At 39.9% G+C, this 15900-nt stretch overlaps 1 protein-coding gene across 4 annotated transcripts in view; it reads left to right on the forward strand.

Moving 5' to 3' along the window:
• Positions 1-5711: 5711 nt before the first annotated feature.
• EML4 (EMAP like 4) overlaps positions 5712-15900 on the forward strand; it is a 155958-nt gene continuing 145769 nt past the window's right edge. For 2 of the 4 annotated variants that reach the window (XM_082743282.1, XM_082743283.1), the window contains exon 1: positions 5759-6054. In XM_082743282.1, the coding sequence (XP_082599408.1) occupies positions 6030-6054 (25 nt within the window). In that variant the 5' untranslated portion in view covers positions 5759-6029. Of the gene's footprint in view, positions 6055-15900 lie in introns of all 4 variants that reach the window. The other 2 variants (XM_082743281.1, XM_082743280.1) reach the window with 2 other exon arrangements.

Here is a 15900-nt window from a genome sequence, read left to right on the forward strand (position 1 = left end):
TGAATAATGTATTCAGATTCACTTGTTTTCAGAGGTCTTCTATGTTTGTCCAATATTAACAAATATTTATTGACCAGCTTCTCTGTAATATACATTGAGTATACAATGGTTTAAGCAAACACAGGCACCATATAAGCCCACTTATAATAGTAATAGCTGCTAATACTTACTGAGTACTTAGAACATAATGGGCCCTGTTCTAAGGGGTTTACGTTTACTATCTCATTGCATCCTCGCAGTAACTCTCAGAAGTAGAAATGGTATCATCTTCATTTTACAGAGGAAGAAACTGAGGCACAGAGACAGTGTTACACAGCCACTAAGTGGTAGCACTGGGGTTTGAATCTAAGCAGTATGATCTGGGAGCCTGCAGTCTTAACCACTGGGATGTATTACCTCTCCCACATTCTAAAAGACCTCCCTGTTGTATACAATACAATGGGTGAGACACATTGAATAATTATTCAATAATCATTTATTATTTATAATTAATTAATTAATTAATCAATAATTTATTTTCAAGAAAATAAAAAATTAGAACTCTGATAAGAGCTATGAAGACAAGTATGGCAGGAACTATTTGGCTACTTGTCACTAAAATGTTTCTCTTTTCCTTCTGGTTACAAAGTTTGGCTGTACTTCCTAACCTCCCTTGCAGTTGAGTGCAGTTTTGTAACTAAAATGTGGCCCATGGATTATGGATAAAAGTGATGGGTACACTTCTATGTCTGAAACATAACAGCTTCCTAATTGGTCCTCTGTGTTCTCCCACTACTACCCCTATTTGCTAGCTGAAAAGAGTGGAATTCAAGATAGAAGCTGGGATCCTTGAATGACTTCATGGAGCCAAGTCCCTTGATGATCTGCATTGGAATCTGATAGAAGCGAAAACATTTTATTATACTAAGCTAACTGAAATTTGGGGACTGTTTGTGATAGCATCTAGCTTGTCTTGACTAACACTAAAAAAGAAACCTTTAAGTCGAATGCTGCTCTAAGGAAAAAAGAAATAAAACATGTAATCTTGAATTCATAGTGGGTTAGAGATGGTGTGAAAACAAATATTGGAGGTTGAATTACTCCAGAGACTTGCCATGGCATGGCAAAAGATTTGCTATAACTGTTGCTTATGCAACCTGGAAGGTAGTACACTATGTGCCTAGTAAGCCTATCACTCTAGAGGAAGTTTTTGAAAAGAGTATAATAATATGTGTTGGCTACTATTTGCTAACCTTATTAGTAAAGCATTGCAGGAAAGAGAAAAACTCAAGAAAGAATTGACTGCTTTGGAAACAGAAATAAAAGAGAATTAGAGAAGTCTAGAAATTTGGAAGCTAAAAGATTAGAAAGCTGACTACTTCTAGATAGGAAACAAAATATTAAATACCTTTGAGTAATGAAGATCCATTTAGATCCAGACTACAACGATCTGACTGAGAGCGTGGTCTTCTCATCCAAATCTAATGGCTTGAATTAGTCCCCTATTAAATTCAGGGAAAGAAAGGAGATGGAGAAGGAAAGCAAAGACAAAAATCATGCATAAGAATTATGTGTAGGAAAGAAGTATATGTGTGGTTATTGGCACATATTGCTGACTCGAAGCAAATGGATCAGAAACCTACCAAGTTTTTGAGGGAATCATGTTCTCAACGAAATTCTTTGATTATTTGAGTTGGAAATAACCTTTGATCTCATATTTGTACCAGTAAGGAATGAGCTGAACAGGCTATAAGGAAGGTATGTTTCTCAACAAGCTCTCATAGACTAGCAAAGCCAGGGGCAATGGAGTACAACGGACGAGGAAATTCCTTGGAAGGAAGATTAAGATTTAAGCGAAGAACTTTCCTTGCCTTTCATAATGCTTATCCCAGCATTCTGGTTATAGAAACATTGTGCTTATCCCAGGATTCCAGAATTGCTGTGGAAGAATAATTGCTATATTACTCCTGCTGGTTGTCCTTTTTCTGCACCAGCATTTATTTCATTTTTCCTGTCTTTGCCCTTATCATATATATATATATATATACATATATGTATATATATATATATGATTTTTGATTGTCCTCACTACTCAGGATGAACATAGGGGTTACTTGAGAAAAAAAAAAAAGTAAGTGAGAGATACCTAAGAGGCTCAGTGGGTTAAGCATTCAACTCTTGATTTTGGGTCAGATCTTGTCGTCATGGGATCGAGCCATGTGCCATGGGATCGAGCCCAAGCTGGGCATGGAGCCTGCTTAATATTCTCTCTCTGTCCCTCTTTGCACTTGAGCATGCTCTCTTTCTCTCTCTCTTTCTTTAAAAAAGTAACTGAAACAGAAGCAGATTAATCATGAAGTTAATGAAACTTCCTAGAGTTTCTTCCAAGACTCTTCTAGAGCCTCTTCCAAGACTAGAAAACTGTATCTTTCCACTTTAATCTCCCCTTTGTCACATTTCCCCTTATGTCAGGTGGTGTTGGAGTGGCTTTGGATATTTTAGGTATCTAGCGAACAGAAAGCTGAGTTGGGGATACATTTAATTTCAGGCTTAATGAGATACTTAGGAGTTACAATCACATTTAATGAACTATTGCTGGCTGTCTTTGTCTAGTAATAAATTTCAGGAAAATTCCTATGGGCCACTGCACTGACTCACCCAGCATCCTCTCATGAAAGTGGTAGGATTAGGGCTCACAATATACTATGAACATATGGGTAGCACTGAAAAATTGTGTGGTCTTATGGGAGAAATAAAGTTTGAAACATAAAAAGCCAGAATCTAGACTAGGAAAAATTCTTCTAATCATTATACATATGATACATATTTGGTTGTCAATGATGTCAAACAAAATAGAAGTTTTATCAGGAATATACTCAGTAATTCAGTATGTATAATTTAAAATTCACCATATATTTTCTTGTCTTTTTTTTTTAAATGGGAATCATGTGAAATAGAATTAATCAGAATTACTGCAGTAGTACTACAAATAGCTGTACTACTATGTGCAAAGTGGTTCTTTTAGGCATTCCAACTATATTCCACTAATAAAGACAAATTTGATCAAATGCTAGAGGAAAAACTAAGTTATCTTTTTATCCTCTCTATTAAAAAGTTATTTAAAAACCACTGTCATGGGGCACCTGGTTGGCTCAGGAGGTTGGGCAACTGCCTTCGCCTCAGGTCATGATCCCTAAGTCCTGGGATGGAGTCCTACATCAGGTTCCCTGCTCAGTGGGGAGCCTGCCTGTCCCTCACCCCCCCTGCTTGTGCATGTGCTCTCTCTCTCTCGAATAAATAAAATATTTTTAAAAAATAACAAAAATTAAAACTACTCTCATATTCATAACACTGACCTTATAGGCTTGATGTAACATTAGAATGGAGTTAGGATAAAACACCTGGATATTAAAACCTGTCATATGGCAGGATCCCAGTAAAATATTATCTATTAAGAAAAAAAGAATCAGGGGCGCCTGGGTGGCTCAGTGGTTTAAGCCGCTGCCTTCAGTTCGGGTCATGATCTCAGGGTCCTGGGATCGAGTTCCGCATCGGGCTCTCTGCTCGGCGGGGAGCCTGCTTCCCTCTCACTCTCTCTGCCTGCCACTCTGCCTCGCTGTGATCTCTGTCAAATAAATAAAATCTTAAAAAAAAAAAAAAAGAATCATTGTCATATGAAGAAGTAATCAAAGAGTATACAACCAATAAATTTAGTAAAAAAAGTATTGAAGTTATGTTGGGCAGTTAATTGAATGTTGTATTTCTTGATTTTGTAACATTTGCAGTTTTCTTTAAAATGTGTAATGTGGGGGTGGCCGGGTGGCTCAGTGGGTTAAAGCCTCTGCCTTCAGGTCAGTTCATGATCCCAGGATCCTGGGATGGAGCCCCACATCAGGCTCTCTGCTCAGCGGTGAGCCTGTTTCCCCTTCTCTCTCTCTCTGCCTGCCACTCTGCCTACCTGTGATCTCTCTCTGTCAAATCAATGAATAAAATCTTTAACAAAAAAAAGTGTGTAATCTGTTGTGATTTCTTTTCTGTGTCTAAATAAATACTCCATTTAACCTAATCTTCAGAAGATTTCCACAAATAGAAAAATTTCAGGCCCCTCAAAGTGTGGATCCTTCTCTGAATTTAAAAATATATATATACATGTATGTACATACATATATATATATATGTATTGTAGTATATCAATGGAAGTTCTTATTCTTTTAATTGACCTAAAGCAGAGAGTGCTGTATGCAGACACAGAAGAGCAGCTGTCAGAATTAAGGCCTTCTCAAACATTAAGTGGTTAGACTTTATAGAAACTTACAGATATAAAAATGTCCATAGTAGGGGAAACTTGGGGTAAATAAGTTTGAAACAGGAGGAAATTTTGGACACCATTTAGTCTGTAACCTCAATTTATCTTGGCTGCCTTACAGCTTGTCTCCACATGGTATGCTATTCAGAAGACACACAGGTCTGATATCCAAAAAAGATATGAAAAGTAATTTAGATTTTTACGGGAGATTTCTAAAGAGGCACTGGGGGAGGGGGGGAGAATTTTACTGCAAGACAGCAACGAAATGTTTTACAATCCTTTTAACTATATAATTCTAAGTCCCTCTCATTATGATAGTTGCTAACCTCCTATTTCTCTTCTCCCTTCTCCAGTCTGTTCCTTTCTCTCGCAACTTGTCTAGAATGGCTCTAATTCTTCCATAACTCAGGTCTTAATTATTGCATACATCAATTTAGTCCACGAGGACCTTACAGTTCTCCTCTTAATTACTCTGAATCACACAACCAAGTCCCAAGAAGAACTTTGGAAATCACTGGACACCCCTTTAGAAGGAGGGAGAATAGGGGTAAGTGGGAAAGGGAGGATGAAGATGAAGTTAGTGTTTATATGTAATGTTTTGGTTACAAGTCCCGTCCTTCCATCTGCAAATGGGCAAAGTTGAGTCCCAAATAAGTTTAGTGACTTGACGCTCATCTACGTAGTCACATGGAATTGGGCTGAGAGCTCAGCCTTACTTCATTAAAACTCTTCGTTATAGCTCACTAATAGGCAATCTAATTATATGCCCTATAAGAGATTGCTTTACATCTCTGGTGGAAAGAACACCAGGGGGAGTAAAGAAGCCTGAGTTCTAGCTCTGCTTCTACCAGGCTCCATGACCTTGGGCAGGTCAGGTCCTTTCTAAGGTTGTGTTCTCCGTGAAGAGGAGGCAAGATGAACTCTTGGGTCTTGCCCAGCACTAACATTCCTTGCTTCCAGTCTGTTTTGAGTTCTGAGGCTATGGCAGTGGTGGCCTTTAGTTAGGAAGACTCACCCCCATATATCCTCTACGAGGGTAGAGGGAGACCCGGGGAAAAGGGAGTCCTCTCACTTGGTTGCCTCTGTGTGTCCTTGTAGGACACAGGCGGTGACCATCTTCTGTTGGGGGGCGGGGTAGATTCTGGACTTGGGTTCCAATGGGACTCTGCAGGCTTCCTAGGGGCTATGAGAGAGAATCCCTCGACGCTCCTAAGAGTCTCAGGCCAGACACCAACCCTCATCACGACCGGTTCCTCACCAGCTTCAAAGACCAAACCCCCAGGTCCTCGGCCGAACTACTGCGCAAGCGCAGCCACCAGTCCGGCTCGAGGCCGCGGGATCCCGAAGCCCAAGCAAGGTGAGAGGGAAGGGTCGGCAAGCCCCCGCCTCCATGTTGTCACGTGGGAGGCGGAGTCGGAAGCGTGACGGCGTGCGCGGGGGCGGTGCTACCGCTGCGCGCGGGCGCGGGGGCGGGGCGCGGCGCGGCGTTCGCGGCTGCTGCCTGGGAGGGAGGCCGGGCAGGCGGCGGAGCGGCGCGGCTCTGTACCTGACGGGGAAGTGGCCCGGGCGGCTGTGACTGACTGCCCCGGGTCAGACGGACGGTCGGATCACAGAGGCGGGGGGTAGGAACCGAGCCGGGCGATTTCGAGAGCGAGCGCGTCAGGCTCAGCGTCGGCCACTCTGTCGGTCCGCTGAATGAAGTGCCCGCCCCGCTGAGCCCGGAGCCCGGCGCTTTCCCCGCAAGATGGACGGTTTCGCCGGCAGCCTCGGTGAGTACGGCTGGGGAGCCCTCCGTATTCTCCGCGGGGTGGGAGCCTCGTTCTCTCCACATACAGCCCAGGCCCTGCTCTCCACCCTGCCCCTGGGGATGGTATTAGTTCCACTGCACATGTTCCCCTCGAGGCTGCCGCCCCTCTGCTGGCTCCAGTGGATTCAGAACCCCTCCCCCCATGCCCAGTCCTCGGCAAGACCCTCCCTTCCTCCCAGCGTCCCCTTCAGTGCAGGGCCCTCCTTCCCGCAAAGTGGAAACCCCCTCTCTCAGAGAGGCCCCCCTACTAGCTGGTACATCCCTTTCCATACACTCACGGCTCCCCCCACAGACCTACCTTCACGGTTGGGGCACCCGTTTCTGAAACCTTGACCCCTTCAGGGCACAACATTCCTCCCCCTTTCCACATACTGAGCTCTCTTTGAGAGTAGGGGCACCCCTTACCCACGCAGAGGGTCTCTTTATAGGGTAGGAACCCCCACTCCCTCTTTAGAAAGAGGGCACCCCTCCCGTCTTCACTTTAAATTTGGAGACTTCTTTTAAGTGTATCTCAACGTGTCTGACAACTTCCCTTCTCTCCTTCCACTTCTCTGAACATTTTGCGGTGGTGGAGAGAACTAGAAGCGCCGAAGCATCATTTGCTTAACACAGGAATAGAAGAGGTGTATCTGTGTTGGGGGACCCTCTTTATAAAAGAAGAGCGAAAGCAGAAGTATTCTGTGGCTCTTCGAGCATGCTGGGGAGAAGTAATTCTGCCCAGTGGATCCATTGGAAAGGGGGCCTCTGTCAGGGAAAGAAAGGATTCTCCATTTTTGGAGTATGTTGTCTTTGTGGAATGGAAGAGGTTATTAAGTAGGCTTCAGTATCCTTTCAGTGCTCCTTTTCAGCAGAATAAAAGTAGTGTATTTTGTAACTGGCGAAGGGAACCAGAACAAGAGGCTGGTACTCAGCGCCCTATAATCAGTGTCTGGAATTACTGTTCTTTGAGGCTATTGGAATCTGGTTACTCTAAAGATTGAGCTCAACTGTTATGATGGTGAGAGAAACAGTTTCTGCTGTGGCTGATTCTGCAGTTATGGGATAACCTGTTGCTGGATTTGTATTTTCAGTAGTTTACATGGAGGTAGTTGGTATTCAGACACCTTTCTTGGTAATAAATCCCTGGTTGATTAATGTTCACGGATCAGTGCATGATCTGGCCATAGGCCACCCATTATTCAGCCATATTGGGATTAGGTGAATTTTTAAAAATCTGAAGTCAAAAAGTTAGTTGAAGAGCAATGGACCCATTGTAGGTATGAAATAGTAAAAACTATAGTTTTGGCTCTGACCCTCTGTGGGAAAAAAAGAAAAACACACATTAGAGAGCTTTGAGAGTGGAAATCCTAAAATAGGAGACAACAGAGTGTTACTCTTTCCTCCCAAGGGCACCTGTTGTCCATTATCTAACCTTTGATGTCTTCTAATTCCTTACATAGGTTGTTTCATTTTTGGCTCCTTTTAAAGAGGCATCAGGTTTTTTTTTTTTTTTTTTTTTACTGCTTTTCTTTTTTTCTTTTTCTTTTTCTTCTTCTTGCCTCATGCCTGTATTTATTTGTTAATCACAGTGGACTGAAAGACTTGTCCTATATGTTTCCACAAAGAGGTGATCATATATTAGGGCAGAAACTTAGTATATTGGGAGACGCGAGACTGAGTTACTACATTGTTGGATCCTCAGCATTTAGGAATGGTGGGAGCAATACTCAAAGTAGAAATCAGCTTTTCTTTCCTGTTGATTCCACGGACTTCTGGAAGGCTTACCAAGGCTTCATTTTCTCTAAGTGTTTTGAGAGAACCTTTAAAACTACCAATTGGTGGGACGTTAGTTTATTTTGAAATAGTAGATACACCTTATTAAATGACTTTGTCCCATTTTATTCAGTTCACGAGGCGACTGATAGCAATTGAAAGATGAAGATGAATTGCTGAGGGGGGTCCGCTTTTCATAAAGAGTGTTATAGCTGACCCTAACATTCGGGGTTTTTGTTTGTTTGTTTGTATTCATTTGATGGCATCCTTGAGTGGGTAAGACTTTCCTTTAGATAAGGTAGGTGTTCATCAGCTGCAAGGGAGATGCCTGTCTCTAAAGAGAGGAACCTGTGTCAGCAGAGAGGGAAAGAAATGGTTCCTGGTAGTATTTCTGGAGCTGCTTCTGATGAAGACAGTTTTCAGCAGGAGCTCTGTGCTTTCTCTTTCTGTCCCCCTTGTAAGAGTAAAACTAGGCCCCATCTTAATCGAAACCTCTAAGGGGTGGGGGAGGGGAAACGCTGGTATATTTTACTGGTAGTCTTTAAACAGCTTTACTTAGCTCTTGCCAGATTGCTTATTTCTGTTCCCTGCAGTTCATTAGTTTTAGAGCTTAAAGTTACACTGATCTTTATTTTGTCATAAGAGAGCTATGGGATGTAAAGGCAAGCACTTGTATTCTAGAAGGTGTTTAAAAAACTTTTTTTTTTTTTAACGAAGCAAGAATTTAAAATATGTGAAGTTCATCTGGGGTCACAAGTATTGAAAGCATTTATTTATTCTCAAGGAAGTATACATGTGTATCTCCTTTTGTATATCAGGTGGGTTCTTGAAAAAAATGCTTAATTTATATAAGCAGAAAAGTTAAGTGCTTTATAAACAGAATGATTCTAGAGATGCTGATTGAGGGAATTTTATGCTGGGTCATTTTGTAAAGTGGAAAACTTAAAATTCTAACTGTATCTTTGATTAGGGAGTGTTGGATAAGGAAAACACTATGCATTTTATAAGATGTCTAAATTAAAGTTTCGTGTATTGGATTTTGAAATCATTGAGAGCAATGTTAGGTGATTGGTTATGTTCTGTGTGCCACATTGAAATTATATACCTGTTGTATTACTTTTGTTTTACATAAAAACATCTAAAGGATGCTTTTAATCTCTGCCGCTGATTAATTTTAGGCAGGTTGGCTGGCAGGTGCTTGTACTGTGGAATTTCCCTTAGGCATAGTATCTTTTAGTTCACAGATTATGGTAATTTAAAAAGGCAGCGCTTTGGAAACATTTTTAAAAAAAAATTTGTGGGAGAGTACCCTAAACAGTCAGTCTTCATAGCCTGCCTTCAGATCGCTGCACACGCGTGTGCGCGCGTGTACACACACACACACACATTTCATTCTTAGTCTTTTTACCATCTCTTTTTCATAATAAAGGTTTTAACTTTGAGACATTTGTCTTGAAATTAGCCTAGAGGTTAGTCAGTGCTTATACTTTAGAGAAAGCATACAGTTAACAATATCAGTGTTAACTTCTGCTCCAAAGGTTATTTAAAAAATAAAACTCGAAAATAAAATTTGTAATGAATGAATTGTAGGGTTAGTATCTATAAGAAACCTAACATTTTGGTCCAGGGTATATGAACAAACAAAATGGAAGTGGTGTACTTCCATTTGGGAAATATTTTAAGAAAATAATATTTCTTAAAAGATTTATTTTAAAGGGTGGGGGTAGGGAAAGAGGGAGAAGATTTTTCAGGTTCAATTTCTGTTGAGTACTAGACTGGTTAGGGACGTTGGGCTTGATTCCACAACCCATGAGATTCTGACTGGAGGTGAATAAAACCAAGAGTTGGACACCTAACCAACTGAGCCACCAGGTGTTCCAAGAAAAGTCTTTTTTTTTTTTTTTTTTTTTTAAAGATTTTATTTATTTGACAGAGAGACAGAGTGAGAGAGGGGGAACATCAGTAGGGGGAGAGAGAGGGAAAGAAGCGGGCTTCCCACTGAGCCCCTAGGGAGCCAGATCCAGGTCTCCATCCCAGGACTCTGGGATCATGAGCAGAGCAAAGGCAGATACTTAAGGACTGAGCCACCAATCCTCCCTGAGAACAGTCTTTTTTTTTTTTTAAGAGATTTTATTTACTTATTTTAACAGAGATCACAAGTAGGCAGAGAGGTAGGCAGAGAGAGGTGAAGAAGGAGGCTCCCCGGCGAGCAGAGAGCCTGATGGAGGACTTGATCCCAGGACCCTGGGATCATGACCCGAGCCAAAGGCAGAGGCTTTTAACCCACTGAGCCACCCAGGCACCGGAGAACAGTCTTATGATTTCTCATCTCATACTCTTTTCTTCTTTCTTTCTTTCTTTCTTTCTTTCTTTCTTTCTTTAAGATTTATTCATTTGAGAGAGACAGAAAGAGCACAGAGGGAGAGTGAGAAGCTGACTCCCAGCTGAGCAGGAAGCCCCATGTGGGACTCAATCCCAGGACCCTGGGATCGTGGCCTGAGCCGAAGGCGGATACTCAACTCAATCTAAGCCACCCAGGCGCCCCTCTCATATACTTTCGTAAAGAAACAATGCAGTATATGTTTTTTAAGTGTTAATCTAGTCTTAAGCATTCTTTATTCACATGAAAATGTTTCTCATACAGTATTATTTAGGTAATTTTTTCTTTTAATTTATTAGTAGTTTCTTTGAAGGGCTTAAGATAGGTTTCAGTTATACAACCAGACATGAGAAGTAACTCTTATGTGATTACTACAACATCTATGACATGAATTAGAGTATTTTTTTAGCATGTATATGGATTAGTACCTACTTTGTGACCAGTACTGTGCTTGGTTCTTAAGGGAAGGACAAATATAAGACATGCTTATTGTCCTTTAGGAATTTACTGTCTGGTTTTAAATAGATATCCAGAGATGTTTAAGCATAAATGAAGTACGAGAAATGGGACTAGTGGAGAGAAACACCATTTAGAAGCTGTGCTATGTATAAAGCATGTAACTTATGAGAGGGAACATTTGGAGATTGCTAAATTTACCTCTGAAGAGCCTGGCTTTTTAAAATAATGAAATAGTTTACTTAGCAAACTTATGTTTAAGTAACATGTGGGAAAAGTACTGTCTTAACTTTATGCATAGGAGTCCATTTCTATAACATGTGAAACTTCAATATTCATAAGAAATTTGGGAAGAACATTTTGATTTTGAAATAGATTCTAAGGCTTTTAATAAGTTTGTAATCTACTTCTATGACTATTACCTCAGTATGGGAGATTCCAGGTAATTAGTATATTTCTGTGTCTTTGTCTGATCTCTTGTCCTGTAGTTTTAGCTCTCTCTAAGGCCTTAACCTGCATGTTTCAAGCTTTATCTCATTTAATCTTTACACTAATCTTGGGAGAGAAGGAATTATTCTTCTATAGATGAAGAATATAAGGTTCAGAGAGTTTGATTTTTTTTTTTTAAGACTTTCTGAATCCAGAGTTTTCTTTCTGCTTTCTTCTTTTTTTGATGGGAGGCCTGATTTGTTAGATTTGTAGCCAGTGAAAAACAATACAAAAGAAGAAAGAAAGAAAAATGATCTTTTCTGTAGCTCATCTGTATGCATGTTAACATGTTGGTATATTTTTTAGTCTTTTTCTGTGCCTAATTTTTTACATAGTTAAAATCATACACTGTAGTTAAAACGTTGTATTCTAGTTGTTGTTTTGGATGCCAATCTTTTTTTTTCCATTTGAACTCAGATTTTGTGATGGTGTTCAGTGTTCTTTTCCGTACCTACTACTGACTCTTCATGATCCATTCATAAACCTAACGTATCTGAATCTGAACTCTTCTCTAAATCAGCTGTTTTTCCTTATTTTCCACTGTCTGTTTCATCCAGCCTTGAAACATCAGAACCATGTTTGATTCCTTCCCATTTTTGCCTATCACTTAAGCATCTCTTCTGGGACTTTTCAGTTCTTGTTACCTTTCTCATCCCTTAATTTCCTTTTCTGCCATTATAGTTCAAATACTTATTATTTCATTTTTGGATTATTGCATACCGTAAGGAATTTCCGCCTAATTTATTTTATATGGGGGTGGGTATGGCCTTCAGGTTAATATTCCTAAAGTGGCACTTTGAGTGTGCCATTCCTTCTTTCAGCTTCATTGACTTGACTGAATCCAAACACCTTAGCCTTGTTTTCAGGGTCCTCCATTATTTCCTTCTACAGTCTTTACAAGTTCTGGCCAAAATGACCTGTTTCTTGTTCCCCAGGTGTTGTTGGCATTTTCTCATCCTTGTGACTATTCTCAGTACCCTTTAAGGCCCAACTCAAGTATTGTTGCCTTTCTAAACACCCTTCCTTATTTGTTCCCTTTCATTCCCAGCCCAAAGTATTGAACTTTTAACCTAAGAGGATTCCTAGGGCACCTATCACAGAATCTTTCTTCTTATAAGGTAGAAATAATTATGACAGGTCTTAAAAATATTATTAGTCTTATTTCTCCCACCAAATTGTAAACTCATTGAAGGCTGACTCTCTAATATGTCTTTAAAATCTCACAGCACAACATTGGAGATTTTATGGTCCAGTAAAATTTGGGGACAAAAATAGGAGACCAGTATATAATCAACAACTTATAACCTTCCCTTTCACCATTGTTTCATAAAAGAAAGAGCTTTGAAGATTAAATAATTACTGTACACAATCTGTGAAGAGTCCTTTAAAAAAATCACTCATAATGTTCTTATTTTTCTCTTTTTACCTGGAATGAGTGAAAACTGTCCCAGACTTTGTTGGGAATGTGGTAAAGAATTCCATGCCAGGTTCTAGGGTAGTGTTTTTCAAATGTCGGCCTTATGCATGACTTATTATTATGAATTTAGAAATTATTTGGGGTCAAGATCAACATAAAAAGGAAAAGAAGGATTATTATTTTTTTTTTTAAGATTTTATTTATTCATTTGACAGAGAGAGATCACAGTAGGAGAGAGGAAGGGAAGAGATCACAGAGAGAGGAAGGGAAGCAGGCCCCATGCTGAGCAGAGAGCCCGATGTGGGACTCGATCCCAGGACCCTGAGATCATGACCTGAGCCGAAGGCAGTGGCTTAACCACCTGAGCCACCCAGGCGCCCCGGAAAGAAGGATTATTAAGTTTCAGTGTGCTTCACAAGATACTGCTTCAAGAAACTTTTAATTTCAGTTCCATATGTTTGCCTTAGGTTGCAGTGTAAAATTTATTTCTTACTGTGGATTGCAGTCAGGTGAAATACACGCTCTTAGTGGCTGATCCCAATCCTTGAGAAACTAGGTGGGAAGGTTGACATCCACAGGAAAAGTGGATGAACAGTCAGAAATAGTTAAATGGTGTGCTCTGTTTTTGAAGGATCTGAATATAATGATTGGAATATAGTTAATAGCAGTACAAATATATTGATAGTTTTAGAATCAGTATAATTTAGGCGAACTCAGTATGTAGAAGTATAGTTTCGTAAAACTGGTAGGGTAGAGTATATTTTTTACTTTGTGAAAGAATTCACCATGTTGTGTTGTTCTTTTGTTTGTTTGTTTTTGTTTTTACTTTTTAGCTTTCCTGATGAAGCTGTCTTGTGTCTTAACTGGTTCTTCACCTCATTAGCTATTTGAAATCTATCCAGTCTTTAAGGCATGGCTCAGTACATTTGTTTTTTCTGGAAGCTCTGCCTGATTATTCTAGTCTTGTACTCAAACCATTGTATTGTGGTGCTCCTAAAGTAGAGGAGGCCGAGTGCTTACACCTGAGGGATCTGGGAGTATAGCCAAAAGTTGGAGTCTGTTTAACTTAAAAATTCATATGATTAGGGCACCTGGGTGGCTCAGTGGGTTAAGCTGCTGCCTTCGGCTCGGGTCATGATCTCGGGGTCCTGGGATCGAGTCCCGCATCGGGCTCTCTGCTCAGCAGGGAGCCTGCTTCCCTCTCTCTCTCTGCCTGCCTCTCCATCTACTTGTGATTTCTCTCTGTCAAATAAATAAATAAAATCTTTAAAAAAAAAATTCATATGATTATTTTGCAACCATTCTAGTAAGGAATGGTCCAGATAGGAATCATTGATAGATACTGAATCTAGGGATATTTTGATGAGGAACAGGTTGTTAGCATAGTCTTAAATATCTCCCCATATATTGCTCTTTAGTTTCAAAGAGGTAAAAAGAAGAAAGAAAGAAGGAAAGAAAGAAAAGTAACCTCATAAAGTGATGAAATCAGACACCTTGAGTATATGATCAAAATAAATAGCACTAGTGGACATTGTGTGCTTCTGAATGTAATGCCCTGAGAAGAACATATCATTTGTGTAGTACTCCAGCCGGGAATGGGTAACCTGAATCTAGTAATGAGGGAACATTGACTTGGGGAACATCCTATTTTTTTTTTTAAATGGTGGGAAGACTATCTTTTTTTTTTTTTTTTTAATAAATGTTAATGTTATAAAGACACAGGCTGTGGAATATTCCAGATTAGGGGAGAATAGAGAGACATGACAACTACTTGATGTGATCCTAGACTGTATCTTATATTAGAAAGGAAAATGCTATTAGAGGGTAGTATTGGATTATTTGGCAAAATTAGAATATGGATGTAGATTGGATAAAAGTGTTGCATCAGTGTTAAATTTACTGAAGATGATAAATATCCTTAGGTTATGTGAGGGAATATTTTTCTTAGGAAAAACACTGAAGTTTTTAGAGATAAAGGGCCATGGTATATATGTTACTCTCAAATGGTTCAGAAAAAATGATGTAATGTGTACGTGTACATACATATTTGTATGCATATGTACTTAGCTGTGTATATGTATATACATATAGGGAGGAGGAATATACGTATAGGAGGGAGGCTGCTCATGGGCAAGTAAAGCAAATGAGTAAATTGTTAACAATAGGTGAATTTGGTAAAAGCTGTATGGGTATTTTTTTATACTATTCTTGTTCTTACAGCTTTCTGTAAGTTTGAGATTATTTTTAAAAAATCATGAACTTTGCATTAAACTCCATAATGTAGCTTTTTAAAAGTAAAGAAATGGCTCCTCTCTCTGACAATTTCAGGCAAACTCATGGATAAAAATGTAGCTTAAGAATATGTTCCATGTATACCATGTGGTTTCCTTTTATCCCTCGGTCTCAGTTTGAGAAACATGCCTCTGAGCTTGAGCCAGCTGTGGTTCAGATTTAGCCGACAGACATGTTTTGTTTGGCCCTTTTGAGTGTTTTAAAAATTGGGAAATTTTGCATAAAAATCTGGATCTCTGGAATGATCTTTCCCGGTGGCCTTGCATTCCAGATGATCTATATACTCACTAGGTGTTGTGTGAGATAAGCAGTCTCAGTCCTTACCTTATACCTACCTTGTTTCAGGTATTTATTTGCCTGACCTCTGTAGGCATATGTTTGCAGCCCTTATGTAACCCAAGAGGTAGTGGTGGGGTGTCTGTGTTCTTTGTACTTGTACGATTTGATTTGAGAATTAAGTTGTTGAACTGATTCCCTGTCACCTTCTGCTTCTTGTTTTTTTTTTTTTTTAAGATTTTATTTATTTATTTGACACACAGAGAGAGAGATCACAAGTAGGCAGAGAGGCAGGCAGAGAGAGGGGGGGAAGCAGGCTCCTCGCTGAGCAGAGAGCCCAATGCGGGGCTTGATCCCAGGACCCCAAGATCATGACCTGAGCCAAAGGCAGAGCCCCAACCCCCTGAGCGACCCAGGCGCCCCTCTCTGTCACCTTCTAATGTTGTATATCAGATATACACACTATATGATCTCCAACATATGATCTCCAACATAACCATACTACAACCAAGAAAACAAGGAAATTAATATTGATACCTTATTGCCCATTGAGATTTTGTTAATTGTCTTAATAATGTCTTTGATAGAAAAAAGATCCAGCTCAGAATCAAGTGTTGGATTTAGTTGTCATGTCTCTTAGTCTCCTTCAGTCTGGACTAGTTCCCTAGTCTTTCTTTGGGTTTTATGACCTTGATACAAGATTACAGGCCAGTTGTTTTGTAGAATGTCCCTTAATTTGATGTTTC

The sequence above is a fragment of the Mustela nivalis genome, assembly GCF_964662115.1.
Source record: "Mustela nivalis genome assembly, chromosome: 8".
NCBI lineage: Eukaryota > Metazoa > Chordata > Mammalia > Carnivora > Mustelidae > Mustela > Mustela nivalis.